At 39.8% G+C, this 19,450-nt stretch overlaps 1 protein-coding gene across 12 annotated transcripts in view; it reads right to left on the reverse strand.

Annotated features, from left to right (window-relative positions):
- Window positions 1-19,450, reverse strand: part of LOC135486098 (SCY1-like protein 2) — a 333,434-nt gene that overhangs the window by 199,763 nt on the left and 114,221 nt on the right. For 11 of the 12 annotated variants that reach the window (XR_010446666.1, XM_064768617.1, XM_064768611.1 and 8 more), the window contains exons 8-11: window positions 12,281-12,412; window positions 11,901-12,026; window positions 8,518-8,694; window positions 6,271-6,393 (exon numbers count right to left, since the gene is read on the reverse strand). Coding sequence is in view for 11 of the 12 variants with exons in the window: in XM_064768617.1 (XP_064624687.1) it covers window positions 6,271-6,393; window positions 8,518-8,694; window positions 11,901-12,026; window positions 12,281-12,412 (558 nt within the window). In the remaining variant the exon portion in view is untranslated. The remainder of the gene's footprint in view (window positions 1-6,270; window positions 6,394-8,517; window positions 8,695-11,900; window positions 12,027-12,280; window positions 12,413-19,450) is intronic. The other variant, XM_064768609.1, reaches the window with a different exon arrangement.

Below are 19,450 nucleotides of genomic sequence, written 5' to 3' on the forward strand. Positions count from 1 at the left end.
ATTTTTTGGGGGTCATCCAGTACGTGGGGACAACTTATTAAGTCAGGGGATGACTTATTATCACGAGGGATGACTTATCAAGTCAGGGGGACAACTAATTAAGTTGCAGGGACAACTTTTATGCCCTAATGAGCTGAAGGGAAAAGCCTTTTGGCATAAAAACATATGCAGGCAAAGTGTCTAGGTTCCAAAATTATGAGTTGTTTTAGCAAAATATATATATATTTATCATTGTTGTGTGTTGAATGTTTGAATGCTGGTTCTTTCAAGGAAGAGTCCGACAATGTCAGACTTTGTCAGATAAATCAGGAAAAGGTTAGAGAAACCGTTAAGAAGTTGGACAAAGCCTCCTACTAGAGCACTACTAAATGGGAAGCTTCTTCTGACTTCTTAACGGTGTGGGCCAAACACTCAGAGTGACCCTAGTGTGAATACGAATTGGCACACTCAATTAGGTCTACTCATTAAACATGTTAAGCCCATTCATCATTGGCCTTTGATCTGGGTAGCCGGAGTAATTTCTCAAGTTTTCTAGAAGTCCGACCTATCAGGAAACAGCCGAAAAATGTCAGAATTTGGTCGGCTATTTGAAGAATTTTGATTCAACGACATAAAAGAGTTGGGTATACTTAAAGTCCACTGGTGAACCATCCAACTATCGCTGTTTGAGGCAGTCTATGAGAAGAGCTTTTTAAAACCTCTGACAGGGTATGAAGCGTATCAGCTCGATATCTTAGAGAGATTTTTGTTCTGAGGAGGCTCCGCAAAGTTCTCCCCAGAAATATTTTGAAATTTAAAAAATTAAAGGTATTTTGGGGGAGGGGCTCATACCTACCAAGTTTCCAAGATCGCCCCTTTGCTGCACCCTACACTTTCTAAAATTTCAGATTTCCACAACTAATAAGGAATAACTTTCAAACCAAATAATCATTAAATATCATTACCATATACATTGAATTTCAAAATGTTCTAAATCAGCATAAAGGATTTCTCACTCCAACCAACATGACCAAGGGCTAAAGTTACATTAGAGAATACACTCTCCTATATAGTAACAGTATTCCTCTCTAAAGCATAAGTAGAAAAATTCACTGCTCAATACTATTGACAGTATCTATCCTATTGCTGCTCTAAGTACTTGTCACCTGGGCCTAAAGAGACATGGAGACAAGAGAGAGCAGTGTCTTTCTCCATTTTGTCTCCTCGCTGTTGGGACAGAAAATCGTTCCATGCTTCATGGTGGTAACAGTATCTGCCGATACTATTCGTTTCTTACTACTTAGCCAGGTAGACATCAGAGAAGATATAATGAATCCATTATGCTATTCATTGTGTTTGTCACCAACTAGACTTATAGCGTATGACATTGCTCGTATGCCAATCAAGATGTTCGTCTCCTGGGCATAAGAAGATTATATGTTGGACTCGGATTCAATGATTCAAGTGCCGCAAGGCCAACTTTTGTGTACACCCAAACATTTTTTTCTTTCCTTTTCTTGATATCTTCTTATCATTTCTTTATTCATAACTACAGGTTGATTGTAAATGAGACTTTGACTGGGAATGATCATGATGATTTTATAGCAAAATACAATTCAGGCAGAGTTTGTTTTTACCTAGGTAAGAATGTTTTGAGGTAACTAATCTTTGCCACATTCATTGATAAATGAAATGGCCAGGGCCATTGTGCTCACCTCATGTGGAGGAAAGATGGATAAAGAGCATGGTATTGTGTCATGTAGTGTTAGGTTTGATGTAGGTCCAAGCAATTACAATTTCCCCAAAATGGCCAATTTACAGTACATTCGACCTCTGTGACCTTGAAAAGTAGGTCAAATCAAAGAAGACCCGGGTGACACATTGAATGGTTGTTAGAATTAGATGTACCTATGATACAAAATTGGTGCCAATCGGGCAAGTCATTACTAGGAATAATGGCATTTTGAAGAATTTAGGATTTGGCCCCCTCCCTGGAGGCCAAACGGCAAATCAGATCGCACCAAACTTCAGTACCTGAGATCACCTGACCAAGGGGTACATGTGTACTTAATTTGTGATCAATAGTCATTGCAGTTAAGAAACGTGCCATAGTTACGGTCTGACGGCGAATTTACGCCATTTGACCTCTGTGACCTTGACAAGAAGGTCAAATTAAAAACCTGTGTGACATATACTGTATGGTGGTTAGATGTACCCATGATATCAAATTGGTGGGCAAATCGGGCAAGAAGTTAAGGAATAATCACATTTTTAAGGTTTTTGGATTTTGCCCCCTGGTGGTCAAGTGGTGAATCATATCGGACCAAACTTCGGTCCCTGAGATCACCTGACTAAGGGGTAAATGTGTACCAAATTTGGTATCAATAGTCATTGCAGTTTAGAAACGTGCCATCGTTACATCCTAACAGCCAATTTACACCATTTGACCTCTGTGACCTTGAAAAGGAGGTCAAATCAAAAACCCGGAGGATATATGATGCACCTTTGCTAGAAGTACCTACCATATTTTTTTCAAAATTTCCCGACTACTATTAAGGGAGATATTGCATATTTTCACTTTTAACGTTTGGCCCCCTGGTGGCCAAACCATGAAACGAATCGGACCGAAACTTGGTCTCCAAGGTGTCATTACTTAAGGGTACATGTGTACCAAGTTTCAACTCAATAGCTCTAACAGTTACGAAACGTGCCCTGCTAACGGACGACGGACGACGACGGACGACGGACGACGACGACGACGACGACGACGACGACGACGACGACGACGACGACGACGACGACGACGACGACGACGACGACGACGACGACGACGACGACGACGACGACGACGACGACGACGACGACGACGACGACGACGACGACGACGACGACGACGACGACGACGACGACGACGACGACGACGGACATGGACGCCACGGTATGGGATAAGCTCACCTCTGCTAAGAGGTGAGCTAAAAATACACTGCCAAGGGAAGCTCTACTTGGAAAATCACATGAAACTACTTGTAGATGGATTTTTACTAATAACAGCAAATGCACAGTCCTACCAGAAAGTAAATGTCCGCCGTTCTTTTTAAAACTCACAGAGATAAAATAAGATATTTAAATGCGGTTTTCAGCACAGTATGGTATATTCATTTAGTCATATATCTGTTGTATTTGGATGCACCTAATTCCATCCCTTCATTATGTAACAGGCATTTCAAAAAAGGTCGGGGAAAAAATCTTTCTTTTTTCATGTCCCTTATCAAAAATTTACATGAGCCCAATGAACAGTGCTTTATGACCATTATTTTTTCGCACTTGCAATTCCACAGAATGTGTTCGATAGTGACAACTACATATTTTTGCTTCAGAATTTTATGTTATGACTTTAATTCCTTTCATTACCCTTTGATAATGATCCCTAAACCTTCATGCATGAGTTCGAGTTTGCCAAGGGCCATGCAATTACAGTAAAATTAACTCATATTTTATTTCATATTATCAACATGACTATATTCAATGGGTGTGTTATGGAATCAGGTGCAACAGACAGCTCTTGAGCAACCCTCTGCTTCTAATTGTACCATCAATTGTGTTGAATTGCCCAATTCACAAAGACCCTGAGGAATTTTCTAATGAAAGCGAGGAAAATACCTTTGTGCATCATAGTTCACCCATACATTGTGAAAAAGAATGAAAATAAAATAAAATGAAAAACTTACTTTTTGGATATTTTAAAAATTGCCTGTTACATAATGAAAAGACAGGATTAGCTCATCCTGAACCCCATGGTCTATACTCCCTTTAAACATAGCCGGGGGTATATCCCATGAAATATTCCTTTGTAATTTCTGGGGTTTTTTTCAGTTTCAAGCACACCTGAACTTAGCGTGCCGTGCATACAACAGTGCTCAGGTAGCCAGTAAAAAATGTCAATTCCTATGCTAGCCTCACCTAAAATGACTATTCATCCTTGGCCAAGTTTCTGACCTAATCTCCCTTATTATTCATCCAATCAAAAAGGTTATTCTCAGAGTTTGAGATTATGATCTTCTCTCGAAGATGTAGCCATTGAAAAAGTTATGGGACCCAGGGGTTTTACCTACAAGTCCAATGTCCTACAGTTTTTGATCAGTTTTACCAGTCCTGCGGGAGATGCATGCAAGGCTTTATCATTACTATAGCAGTCTATTGTAGTGTATAAGGTGCGTACTAGAAATGGACCAATGGTGAAATACTTGTTTGAAGGCAATGGCATTGTATCCTGATTGTTGGTTTAGAGGACTTCTTTGCAGACAGTGTTCTGAGTAAACGATGGTCCCTGACAATCTGCCTAGATTGATCATATATGCCTGTCACTCTGTCGCGATTAGAACAACAATAAACGACATCCGACGACTTATGGGTCTAAGTCTTTTGCCACCGAATTTTCATCTCCTCCGGTGTATTGTAGTCAGCAACTGATTTTTTCATGTTTTTTGTTTCTGAACGTGCTCATCAAAAGTAGCCTTTGGCGGGCAGGGATCTCTTCATGTACATTTCATTTGCTCCTGGTCAAATCCACACGACAACTATCACTGCGCCGGAGTATGGCATGCATTCAAATACTAATGAGTGTGTGCCCTTGTGATATTATACGTTGCACTTGTTACCCATTAGGTGAATTGATTTGACCAGGATCGATTGAAATGTATCCCAACATGAAGAGATCACTACCCGCCAAAAGCAAAAGCTTTTGATGAGCACGTTCAGAAACTGAAAACGTCTGCTTTGGAGAGTGTTTGTATGCAGGCCCGCCTGCCGCCCTCGATTTAAAATCATTTGTGGCACGAAATGCCCCATTCCAATTGCTTGGCTTTTGTGCGTGGTAAGGAGAATTGACAGTGTCCGATTAAACTCTCCTCACAACTGCTCCGCTGAAGTCAATTTTTATTTTTTCAAAAATAAAAATAACGTTGCATCAGGATAACATGTGACCAAAATCCGTGCCAAATTTCAAGGGGATAAAACATCCCTAAAGATGACTTAACTTGTCCCCCTTCCAGTATTATAATTAAACGTGTGGGAGCAGAAAACAGGTTAAAGGGGACCTATATGCTAGGGTTTTAAATCTTGATAAGATGCAAAAACCTTGGTTGTATTATGGGGGAAAAAGAGACTAGCGGTAGAAATAAGTTGGAGTCCTGTAGGTTATGTTTTGGAGTGGCTAATCCTACATCTATAACACGCTTATTGATACTAATCATAAAACCATTGTTTAAATGTAAATCCTGACCAAGCTGTGTTAAGTCATATCAGAAGGTAAAAATAAAATTGGAGAATGATTGTGTTTAGAAATATAGAATAATGAACAATATACATATCTTTCAAATCATCAAAGATTTGCACCATAACAGTTGTCAAGATGGGATTAGCTGGCCCCAAATACAACAGATGCACGACCAACTAAATATACCATTCTCTGCTGAAAACCGCATTTAATCTTATTCTATCTCTGTGATATTAAAAAAAAACCTTTTGACATTTACTTTCTAGTAGGAGTGTAGATCAATCTTACAAAGAGTACCAAGCCCATGTGCGCTACCATTTGGTTATCATGTTGTGTACCGTTTGAATTTAGCGCCCTAAATGTTATTATGGTTCGCGCCGCTCACTTTGGTATTGATTTTTTTTCGTCGATTTTCATTTCATTTTCAATCAGAGTGGCAAAAAATAGTTAATTTTACTTATCTAGAAATTATTAGTTTGAATAGTGCTTTATTGTTACAGTGGATTAAGCGGTAACAGTTTGCAAGTTATGTTTCTAGTCTTGATAGCTGTATGTTTGTTTCATTTTATCTTTGGTCCCAAATGTAATGTAATGTAATGTAATGTAATGTAATGTAATGTAATGTAATGTAATGTAATGTAATGTAATGTAATGTAATGTAATGTAATGTACCTTTTACATGCTTTAGATAAAGCTACTATGAGATGTCAACTACCTTTTACATGCTTTAGATAAAGCTACTATGAGATGTCAACTATTGTCGATTCTGTGTCTAACCCCCGGCCCTGTCCTAAATGCATACAGGGATTGCATACTGATGAAGGCTAAATGTGTTTTTTGTAACAATCTTGTAGCTATGAGCTTCTCAAACTTCTGATAAAAAGCTTTTTGTTAATGTCTAAAAATTTTAAAAAGACATCTGTTGATGCGTTTTTTTGTTGACCTCCCCCCTAGATGCACAGTCTTCGGTTTGTGCTCCAAACTAATAATGTTGAGTGGGGGCATAAATAACCTACCTGTCCTTGGGCAGAGTTTGAGTCAAGCATATTGAACACAAGCGGCATGACTTCCGTCTTTACATCTTCCTTTGGTGTCTTGGCAAGGATGATGTCAAGATTATCAAGCAATACAACTGTAGCCTAAATGTAGAGAAGAAAGAACATTGCGACAAACGCTTCAGCAGGTTCACACAAACATAAACTGAGGGCTATCAATTGCCAAACTTTACATCCGGGGTCTACCTGATTAGCATTCAAAATGGCTACACCACTACACCCTGGATACTCATGTACATCATATCACTCGTCACCGCCAGAATCTGGGGGTGACGCAGCAGGTTTGAACTATTACCCCTCTATTCAGGCACTATGTGTCAGCACTGTTTCATCATGACGAAAACCGTTTGTAGCCGACCAAATAATTGTAAAATTGAGCAATTATCTCAGGGTGAATACAGATAAAGAAGCCTTATATTTATATATAAAAAGATAAATTATCAAATTAAATAATTGCTTATATCAGCATTAGTTCTATTATGCTGTCAATTGATTTGTGATCGCGATAGGGTAAATGGTTATGTAGACTGATAAGTCGCCCTTTTCGCCGATTCAATATGCCATGAATATGCCAAGTGTCCAAACATTATTTACCTCTTATTTGCATGTCAAACATTATTCGTTTCAGCTCAGCATGATAGCAGGGGTAGTGCAAGTGACCATAAGAGCACGCAGTGACCCCTGGGTAAACGAGGTTGATCAATTGCAAACCGTACCTAAAGTGGTCAGGGCGCCAACAAGCAGCACAAACACTTATTAGAAGGTGACCTTACAGACTGCATTGTTCAGGTTAGTTTTGACCAGCTTTTTTTCTGTGATATTTTTTTGTTTCATGCACAACTATCTCAGATCACATTCACGCAGGTATATGATACAGAGCTATTAGAACATAATGGAACTATTGAACCACTAGGCCCTATCCTCATCAAATCTGCGCAATACACATTCAATATTTGGAAACACAACACAAGGACAGGAAAAACCAATATCTTCTACAAAAGGAGGCTAAGCTCGGAGCAACATGCGACTTGTTTCGTCATGGCGGATCACATTTATCTAAAAACCATGACTCCGGATAAGAAAATGAGTTGTAATGACCAGAAAATGGAAATTGGGTCATTCGCCTTTATGGAATCAGCAGTTCACCAGGTTTTAACATGATGTAAAAGATCAACTATGGAACTTAAAAACTGATGGTGTGGGAGTGAAATTTGCTTTTGAAAAGTAATGCATTTTTCATTAAATCACAGCAGTAGATTTTACCTATAAAATTGTCTATTGATTTCTGACACATTTTGATGTCTTAGGTCACATATAAAAAAATTATGAAATTCAGTGTATAGAGGTTTTTGGTCTATTTCTATAGTGAAAGTCCGCCGCTTTACTTCAACCGCTGTATAAGATGATAATGCGGAAGCAAATCACTGTAGATTAATCAATGTGATAGATTTCAAGCAGTCATTTATAGTGTGGTAGTGATCACTAGGAATCGATCCTGCATATGTGTTGTAGGGTCTCATAGTATGTTATATAAACAACAAATGTGTTGCATTAGCACTAAAGGGGTTAAATGGGTGTTGGTTAACTTCTATAGTGAAACGTTGTTGCCTTTATGGAAAGAAAGGTGCACTCTTACCAAAGGAAACATGGTGAATATTCTATAAGAATGAAATCCAAACAGCTTTGTGATAGGTGTATAAGGTCTCTGCTGTACCAGTTTGAAAATCTCCTTGTTTGCTATTTGTGAATATGTGATCTATTTTTGTCATTCCATCCGTGGTCAGACCATCACATGAACACACAGAGAACCAAAGGTCTTGGAAGAAGTCCAGTAAGTGTATAGCAGCAGGATATTTTGATGAGTCAACAGTAAAATCTTCAAGTTTTACAGTGAGAGCACGAAGGTTAATCTGTGCAGTAATGTCTGAAATTGCACCAATTATATTCCTTGTAGGGGTAGTCGGTGGACTGTACAGGACAATGACATTGATGCGATTGTCACAGGACTGCGTATTCACCGGGATTCTGCTCATTGTGGTGTCGGTTTGGGGATAGTATGCATGCATGTTGAGGGGTTGTATTGGATAACAAGGACATAACGGATGCGTCCTGGCTTTAAGCTTTGACGAATGAGAGAGTCATTCTTCACAACATGACACACATTATAAACTACTTCAACTGATATATGCAGGCTGTAGTATCACCTACCTGCACAGGTTTGGGCATAAGGAACACTCGCTGTACACCAGGGAACATTTTGGTCTTATACTCCTCCATGGTTGCATTCTGTATCATTGCCAATATCGAAGGGAAAACATGGGCCAGCATGTCAGGTGCTCTCATCTGCTCCTTCAGTACAGGGAAGACATGTTGATATTGGACTTTCTGAAAATGAGAGTAAGTTGATCAACTGGTATTTTTTTGATGAAGAGAAAAAATTATCAACTGATATTTTTAGATAAAGGAAATGAATTTTCTCTAACACACATAACTTCACTTGAGCAAACAAAATGAAATTGTTCATGAAATTGTGCTCAACTTGGGTTATTTTGACAAAAAAAGGTATTTCTATAGATGAATGATAAGTAATATTGGCAAGCTGTTTGCAGGGTGACCTTAAAAAAGAAGATCAAGGTCATCCTCTTACTTCAAGGCTTACATTTCTAGCCTGTTCAGTTGAATCTATGATTCTATGATATCTATGAATCTATGATACGGGTGTGATATGTTGAGTGGAAAAATAAAAGTGAACTGAACTTTACCCACTACCGTTACAAAATGAAGCACTAATTCAACACTATTAAGGTGCTGCTTTCCATCAGTGTGCTTGTGTGGCATTATGCTCCCAATATGCAGCACAGCCCTCGCCATAAAGTAGGGGACTGCAAACACCCCTGCAACCCTGCAAACACCCCTTCCAACCCCCTGGAAATACCCCTGCAATTCAATCTATGTGCTCCAAACCTGGAAACCCCCTGCTCCATATACCCCTGCACCCCTGCAAATACCCCTGCACTGAGTTTGATAGAAAAGCATACCCCTGGATATACCCCTGCTCAACTGGCCCCTGCAAACACCCCTGCTTTAACTATGATCAAATGTACAACCCCTGCAAACACCCCTGCTCTGACTTTGTAAAATTATGTCGTGCCCCTGCAAACACCCCTGCTCTGACATTGACGCTGATTGGCTGATGCATGCTTTTCATTAATTACGAAAAAAAGTGCCTCATCGTTCAGCCTCATTTTCAGTTTTGGTTCCATTTTGAATTTTCTTCATTGTTTTTGGAAAAATAGTCTTGCAAAATGCCAAATTATGTTTTGATTTGTTTGACTGGCCCTTCAGAGAATGAGAGAATGCGTGTTGTTTGCAATGAGGCATTAAAAGAACTAGTGCATGATGCTGTGTGGATGGGTTCTGTGTTGTCTGTTATGACCGTGTTGATGGGGAAGTTCAGTCCGATCACGTTGATTTATGCATTGTAACAGTTGCCAGGGACTACTGGATTACTGTTTCTGGCCCTCTTGGTTGCGCCAACCAGGTCATTCAAGTGACAATGTGACAAAAGTGGCTTTTTCCAAGCCAGAGTCAGATCTGAACTCCACCAGCCTCGACAACTCTGTCGGTAAGTGCCCATCTAAATAGTTTTATAGAGATCAGTGACTTTAAAGCAGGCATTTGCTTTACAACGGATTGTTTGTAACAGCCATGTTCAGCGGATGGAAGAATTGTTAAAAGTCCAGTTGTGCGGAATTGGCTTGGGTGTATCACGTGACCCAAAGAGCTCTGTCCCAACGCGCGTCTTCCGAAAAAGGCGGCAGCATTGATGTTGAAGCCATACATTCCCTAGTTGCCTTACTCTTTATTTGAAAGACTCAGATCATAGTAAGTATTCAGTTCAGTTCTTATTTCTCTTCACAATGATTGCAGCCCAAGTTACCCGCTTGAGTTGCCAGGTTGCTCTGCCGAGGACAGATTGCTTTTGAATTTAAAGGGTTCCAAGGGTAAAATCATCTCGACTCTAAAGCCTTGGATCCACTCCGCCGACTCGGACTCCGTTTCACCAACCTATCACGCAATACGCGGATCTACCTGTATAAGTTGGTTCTGTTATTCCTCACTAGATGGCACGCTACCGCCGATCTTGTGTTCGGAAACCTTCTGCTGTTTCTAGCACATTTTACCGTACCATACCTTTCAGACCATTGTGATTGATATTAATTTGAAACTCATAATTACTTGAAAATATCTTCTTAATTTTTTAACTATTTATTGCCAGTGTTAATAAAGAATAGCCACAAATATTAACAAATCAGAAGGCCTGTAACAAGAGCGCACTTTCATGATCCAAACAACCTCGCTTCTTGTCTTCTACGTTCAAAAACGCTGTGTATATTGGCAGCATGCCAAGACTGGAGGCGAGAACGAGGGGCACGAGATACAGACTTATAGCATGCTTTTCTTCAGCGGTATGAGGGGAGGTAATGGACCGATTAACTCGGATGGTTCAGAATGGGGTAAAATATACGAAGAACGTTCGTTCGGTTTCCTGGGCCCCAGACTGTGGAATTCACTGTCCGCTGCCATGTGCTGTGTCACGGACACCATAATTTTTAAGAAGAACCTCAAGACCCATCTTTTTATACAACATTTTGACTGATTTCCTTTTAATGCTTATTGGTTTTAAATCATTGTTTTATCCCTTTTAATTTGTATGTAGATATATCATGTTTTATCATTGTAAAGTGCTTAGAAAATGCATGCACATTATTGTAGCACTATAATCTAAATAAATTATCATTATTATTATTGTTACGTGGTAGATCAATAATGAATAGGCCTCGAAGGCCTGTAGGATATGCCAAGCCTCTTAGGTTCTGTAAACAACGTCGATGCTAATTCAACTTTCTATAAACACCCATTTCCTTTCTCTTTCTATTTCATTTTTGTATTTCATTTTCTTCGTTTCTAATTTCTTGTTTTACAAACACCCTCAGTTTTGCTCGTATTTTGATCAAATTTTCAGCAAAATGACCAGGAGGAATAACATAACTTTTGAATATATTCTGATGAAGAGTGTGTTGACCTGTGATATCTTGGTCAATATTACTTTGAAAGCAATCTGACAGCGGTAATGATTGCTAAGTTTGTTACAAAGACAGAGTACATCAGCAAACGATTTCTCAGTTCATCCAGCTGCTAGTAGAGGTCTTGGATGAGGCTTTAGTGACATGATGACCCATTATAAATGTGACCCAAAAAAATTGAAAAGGCAAGAGATGGCACTCTGCGCATATCAGTGGAATACAAGACCAAATGCAGCAATCCTACACGTCAGGCTTGACTGCAACAACGGAATAGAGCTAGTTATTACATCTCATTTCATACCAAAACCATTTATATATGTCACAGAAAAAAATATTTACACAATTTTTACCATTCTGGTGATTTTCCTTTACGACTGTGGGGTGGGGAGTATATACTCTCGCGTCAGGAACCACAGAGTTCAAGGGGTTTGGAACAGTCTATAAAATGTAAGACCTTCTTTAAAGTTAAAGCCAGTCCACAACCAGGTATCATTACAAACCTACCTTTGGTATGGTCGGAATAATTCCAGGCAAACCCGAATAAAATTCTAACCGATCCGCCATGTCCGACTGCTCAATAACATCAAGGTACTGCAAACACTTTACCACTGGGTCGCTGAAGTACTTAAGCTGAAAGAAAGCAAAAGCATCCACCTCAACTGAAATCAAAACACAACATTGCAGTCAGCTTGAAATCAGTTATCCATAAATAGTTTTATTGGCAGTCCTGTTATTTAACGAGGGGAAACAATTGTAGTGAAAGGAGGACAAGAATAGCAGTATTTATAAATATTTGTTGATGATTTCTAAGTTGTAAGCTTATGATCTAACACAGGAACGATTGAGAAGTGATAATTTAATGCTTACCATGTCCAGATACTTACCACGCCCGCACTTACCAACGAGAAGAGTTGAGCCGTTGGTCGATAGCGAATATCACGGTTGATCATTTTTTCAACCGGCTCGACCAATGCAAGAGGCAGTTTGTGTGCTACCTCACCAAAAGACTCATGAAGCTGCAAAACGAGAATGTCCATGCGGTTAAAACATGACTTAGTACTTTAATATAGACATGTCAGATCTATTCTTTATTCTTTATTCACCATTTAAAAAACTGACTGCTTGTGACCCAATTTCTCCACATTTTAGAATCAATTTTCCATTTATTGCATTTTAACCCTGTTGTTATAATTTACCAAAGCAGGCCTCTCAATTACATGATTCCTGCACTGTATAACGGTGTAGGCTGTTTAATAATATGACCCCCCCCCTGAAGCGTTTTTTGACCCCTAACATAACCAAATCTCATCCAAATGGCCTAATTTTATAGTTTTACCCTAAAAATTAAGATTGTTCAGGTGTATGTGGTGATATCAGTCACTAACTTTGATTTATGACGTTGCTGTTCAGGCAAATTGGCATGATGAAATGTCCCCAAATTAAGCTAAAAAGCAAAAAAAACATGTCCCCAAAATAGGCTAAAAAAATACAGCGTGTAGAGGTCTCCACGTAATTGAAAGGCCTGCAAAGCATGGCAACGCTTGTTTTATCTCGTAGCCACTATTTTCTGGGTTAACACAGAAGTCATCTCAGTCATGTCATCTGATTTAAAGAAAATAATTTTGAAGTGATCTGTGCGCTTGAAATGAAGCGTTCATTCCTACGTTCACATGTGAAGCACAAAAGGTAAATAATTATGGTAGTATGTTAACATTGAAACGAGCCAAATGAAACGCCAAATGAGAGTTTTAAACCTGAAATGAAAGATCCTTTGACATCAAGGGGTTAATCTATGATGTTTCTGACAAGATATTCTGACTCGCAGGGGTCATGTTTCTATCGGATTGTAATAAATTTATAGGGTGAAATCTCAAGAATGGAATATAAAATAATATTTTTTTGCGGCCATTTTGAATTTATGCAAATTAAGTCCTTTTCCCAACCCAATCTTAGGTGTCTACATATCAGATTTGAAGAGTATGGGACAAATAATAACGAAATGTGCCACCTTTCACTGCAATTTTAGAGTTTGACCTCTGTGACCTTCAAAAGTAGGTCAAAGCGAAAAAAAAGAGGTTATTACGTCATGTAATCTCATTAGAAGTATTGACAGTGAAATATCATGGTTCTAGCTATCGGCGTTCACGATATATTGACAAAATATGGTTTTCAAAGATGGCCACCTGGTGCCCAGAACGTAGGTAAATGGCGATTACTTTTTGTGTGTCAAGTCATGTTGTCATAAGACATCCGCACCAAAGTTTCACCTATTTAGACTCAACAGTGAGCAAATTGTGCCTCCATTGTTGACCGACGACATTCAAGATGTGATGTCATGAGCTCACCCAGGTAAGCTAAAAAAACTGTACTTTTGGGTAAATCGCCCGGGAAATGGGAGTTGCGATGCACAACTTCCTCAGGGATGGAAAGGGTTAATATCAATTCCTGTGCAGGTCAAAACTGACACACTTAATTGAACTTTGGCCACCTAGGGCCATCATACAATCAGGTCTGGCCTCAAATTGAATGTCCTTCATCTGTATATCACACAAAATCATGCATTTTAGCACAGAACATCATGAAATTGGTCCCATTCTGGCAGTTTCAACCTGTGGGCTAATCCCCTGAGTTGGCACCACTGAGGTCATCAGAGTGACTTGGAAGATAGCAGACTTTTTATAACTGGGATCTTGCGCTGATGGTTGCAATTTATCATTACTCAATTTGTCGATACTGTGCATTGGTGATAAAACCGCAGAAAACCAAAATTTTACCCCGCACATTTCATTCAAACTTTTCCTAAATCAAGGGAAGTGAACCATTTTCTAAAAGTTTTAGCCAATATGCTGTTTCTGTTGGTTAGACCTTTTTTTGCTGTCCTTTCTATTACATGGGCAAAACACCAGACAAAATTGAGTGCTTAGTTTTCCAATTTTCTTCAATATTCTAACTGATTCCAATATATTGATGATCCAATGTTTCAAAGGTCTGATGTTCCCACCCCCTCTCAATCATCAAAACATAACCTGCGGCATTATAAAACTAAGAACTGCAACAATATCCATGAATTCCAATAACAAATAGAGAAATCTATCGCACTTGTAGCGAGAAGAACTGACAGAGTAGGATGTGACCCCCAGGGCTAAATGAAACAATGGAGCAATGAATTGGAAAATCAATCAGAAATCAATGTCATAAAAAATGTGATCAGCTAACAAGATTTTGTTTAACCAACTAGTACTGTGCAATTACTATATCAGAACCAAAGCTGAAGAGTGTAGGCATACAATGATCTGTTAAGTAAATTCCAACATAAGTTGGGCTTGGCAATACTTGGAAAAGTAATGGTAGAACAACACGGAAGTGTCTCCCGTAAACTCACGTGAAGCACACTTCAGATTAGGTTAGACAGAGATAACCTGGGGGGCTCTTGTTAGAACCTGATAATTATATAGACTCCGTTTGATCAGGCAACGCCCACAATCCAACTGAAAAGGTGAGTGTTCTCTTGATGATTGACAACAACACAGCTAATAACTTGGTTAGTGTCTACCTCTGTAATGTGACCACCCCGCCAAGATGAGCAAAACTGTTTGGTCCCAAATTTCCATTCTTACTGAAGTGCCATTGGAACTAATCTTTTTTTGTAAATGAAAAGATTTTTGTATGCTACTAAACCTGCCAATTAAAACCAGATAAACGTAATAATCCCATGGATATGAATGGGTGTATCCTGTTCCAAATACTATTCACTTTGATGCCAGGGTCTTTGTTTCCACATGCAGGTGGTGACTTTACGAACTAGGTGCTAGTAGGGCAGTGGTGTGAAATGACCACCAAAGTAAACAAACGATGTAAGCCGTTAAAGGTCTTTGAACAAACTATGCATTCAAATATCAATAACATCAACGAGTTACACTCTCAAAGATGCTGTCACATAGTATCTTCATTTCAGTGTGAGACGTACAGTGCATGTCACACATTTTTGCAGATTTTTTATCATGTAATGTTTCCATTGCGTCACTCGCCAGATTCATGACGTTGGACAGCTTCATGATGACACGATTTCCTTGGCTTTGTGGACCATTCATGTTGCCTTAGCCCAGGCTCATCTTTACCATATACAGTACAACCTCTCTATTACGGACACCCATGGGACTGGGCCCAGGTTTCTGCAATAGAGAGGTGTCCGCAATAGAGAGGTTATGCCAAATCGTCCGATAGGTGGATTTGAAGTTCCCGCCTTGCAGGTCTTGGTTTTCTCTGTGTCGACATCTAGCGTAGAAACTTTAAACCTGTTGGCTGATCGGTATTTGCTTGTGATGTTGCGTTGAATGATGTGAGCTACTTTGGAACTCAGAGAGTGAATAATCTCTCTAGTAAAAGGTGCCCCTTTTATTGCAAAATCTCCTCGACATGTCATAATGTCTAAAATAAATGAAATGGCCAGGGCCATTGTGCTCACCTCATGTGGAGGAAAGATGGCTAAAGAGCATTGTATTGTGTCATGTAGTGTTAGGTTTGATGTAGGTCCAAGCAATTACAATTTCCCCAAAATGGCCAATTTACAGTACATTCGACCTCTGTGACCTTGAAAAGTAGGTCAAATCAAAGAAGACCCGGGTGACACATTGAATGGTTGTTAGAATTAGATGTACCTATGATATAAAATTGGTGCCAATCGGGCAAGTCATTACTAGGAATAATGGCATTTTGAAGAATTTAGGATTTGGCCCCCTCCCTGGAGGCCAAACGGCAAATCAGATCGCACCAAACTTCGGTACCTGAGATCACCTGACCAAGGGGTACATGTGTACTTAATTTGTGATCAATAGTCATTGCAGTTAAGAAACGTGCCATAGTTACGGTCTGACGGCGAATTTACGCCATTTGACCTCTGTGACCTTGACAAGAAGGTCAAATTAAAAACCTGTGTGACATATACTGTATGGGGTTAGATGTACCCATGATATCAAATTGGTGGCAATCGGGCAAGAAGTTAAGGAATAATCACATTTTTAAGGTTTTTGGATTTTGCCCCCTGGTGGTCAAGTGGTGAATCATATTGGACCAAACTTCAGTCCCTGAGATCACCTGACTAAGGGGTAAATGTGTACCAAATTTGGTATCAATAGTCATTGCAGTTTAGAAACGTGCCATCGTTACATCCTAACGGCCAATTTACACCATTTGACCTCTGTGACCTTGAAAAGGAGGTCAAATCAAAAACCCGGAGGATATATGATGCACCTTTGCTAGAAGTACCTACCATATTTTTTTCAAAATTTCCCGACTACTATTAAGGGAGATATTGCATATTTTCACTTTTAACGTTTTGCCCCCTGGTGGCCAAACCATAAAACGAATCGGACCGAAACTTGGTCTCCAAGGTGTCATTACATAAGGGTACATGTGTACCAAGTTTCAACTCAATAGCTCTAACAGTTACGAAACGTGCCCTGCTAACGGACGACGGACGACGACGACGACGACGACGACGACGACGACGACGACGACGACGACGACGACGACGACGACGACGACGACGACGACGGACGCCACGGTATGGGATAAGCTCACCTCTGCTAAGAGGTGAGCTAAAAACACCATAATTTCTGTCCATCAGCCACCTTTGATTAATAATTAATTTTTTCTAATTTCTCTACTAACGCATATTTGCCGCAACACTGACAAAACCGCGTGGATTTATGGGTGTCCGTTGACACAATAGGCCTATGTGATTAGTTGAAAAGATGAGTAAACAAATGCCGCAGCTTAATTAGGGTACAAAAACACAATGCCATGGGGTAATTACGTTGATTAATTAAGCAAATATCACACCTGTCGGGCCTACTTGACTCTCCAAGCGCACGTGGGAAACCATTGTTTTTGCCTACTGTCCGTAATTGGGAGGGAATTGGACCAAAAATTGGCCATCGCCCTGTCCGCAATTCGGAGTAGAGAGGTGTCCGCCGTACAGAGGTTTTTGTTATTGGAAATGACTTAGAAAAAATCGGGACTGGCCGGACGTGTCCGTAATGTAGAGGTGTCCGCCTGGCAGAGTGTCCGCTAAGGGACGTTCTACTGTACATCATTAATTTAGATATATGCGAAGACCTACCAAACGAGCATCACTGTACGCAAGCATGGCATGAGTGGTGGTACCAGAGTGCAGTTATCATTGTTTGAAATTAACATTGCTTCTGTGGTGACCGTGATCAGTTTTCGGTTCATTTTGGGAGGGGGTCAATTCATTTGCCACATTTGCTAAATGTGGCGTAACAAGCATGTTTATCATCTTACCCGGATAAAAACTAATGCATCATTATTAGCGGCTATATTTTGGCTGTGACAGTCACAACTATCGAAATGCGGCCGATCATGTGCCGGCTATATTGAAAATGTACAGTGGCAACCATTTTAGGGGAGTATGTTCATTCGCCATTTCGTTTGGCTAAGTCATTAATGAATTAAGGAAACCAAAATGTTTTGGATTGGATTTCTCCAAGATAGATACTTGTCCTCGCTCTCTAAAAAAACGTACCATAATTTTCATGGGTCCTCCCGAGAAGCCATTTTCATGGCATGCCGCGGATAACGTCTTCATTTTGGCAGCACGATGTCATAAATCTGGCGAGTGACACAATGTTGGCATAGATTCGAGCTACTTTTACTTTTAATGGTGCACCGCAAAGTGGCAGCAATATAAGACCGTCTCTCCGTACTCTTAAGACTATCCATGAGTGGTGTGCTTTTGCAGTGTTATGTGGACTTATCACATCGTAGTAAATATTCAGTTCAATTCTTATTTCGGGAGTTGATATCAATAGTCATGTGGACTTCTCCTTCTTTCAAAGTGACTTTAATTTAAGTCCACTGCACAGAAAGTCACTAGAGTCACTTTGAAAGTGTTATATAATCGGGCTGTGTGCTGGATTGAACTCGGGTGTGTGGAAGTTTTTGTATGTTGGAACACTTTGACAGTCACCGTTGACCATGCAGGTCATACCTTAAGCCTCAGGAGGCTCCTGAATCACTGTATGTTATACCGGTGATGCCGTTGGTAACTGCAAGTCTGCTGTTTGTCGACCTCCTAGTGTTGGTGCTGCTGGTTTCCTGGCGTTGGTGCCGTTATGGGGCATGTATGATTGCCCTTTGCCTGGTGTTGGAGCCATCCAGACCTGTGGGTCTTCTCGGGTTCGTGCACGACCCAGACCGTATGCATGTGATTTGGCCGAACATGTTCTACAATCATCGTCGTGATTGCCAGTTTTCAACGTCGTTGTGTTCCTATTCCACATACACACATTTGTGACTGTTTCGACGCAGGAAGAGGATTCGATGAACATGTGCTATGATTTGTGGACTCTGCATGGTAATGTTTACCATGGTTTGTTGACTGATTCCTATCAGAACTAATACTCAGAACTATATTCGAAGGAAGTGCTAACGTCATGAATCTTTGCTTGCGTATATCTATATTTATGTAAATAATTTCTGTAAATAATTACTTCTTTATTTTTACTGAGCAATTCTTTCAGTTCTTGATCAGGAGATACAATTGCCTCAGTTTCACTTTGTCACATCGTTTGCCCCTGCATTAATACGATTTTTTGTGTTTTATTTTTACAGTGAAAGACTACTAAAATGGCAGCCACGTGGTTTTCTTAGTTTTCACCAAATCATGCCACAGACATTGAGGAATCTGAAGAACTTAAATCCAGCACCAGTACTAAAAGGTACACTCCTGGTGCATTTTCCATTAAAATTAAGTTTTGTTGATTTTCTCCCTAAAACTCATCAAAAGTAGAATTAAAGACCAGTAAAACAACATTTTTGGTGCTATTTCCCCATTTAGAGTAATTAATTACAAGCATGGTCCACTTGCCTGCAGGGCCCCCTATTGACAGGTTTTATTGTGCAGGTTCCTCATTGAAAGCAAGTTATTGACTCATTAAGATGTTAGAGTTCAGAATGCGTAAACCAAGGATGGTCACCTGGCAGCCATACTGGATATCGGTATGGGTTCAAAATCACGGAATCAATAGGGCACC

Source organism: Lineus longissimus, chromosome 4 (assembly GCF_910592395.1).
Source record: "Lineus longissimus chromosome 4, tnLinLong1.2, whole genome shotgun sequence".
In the NCBI taxonomy this organism is placed as follows: Eukaryota; Metazoa; Nemertea; class Pilidiophora; order Heteronemertea; family Lineidae; genus Lineus; species Lineus longissimus.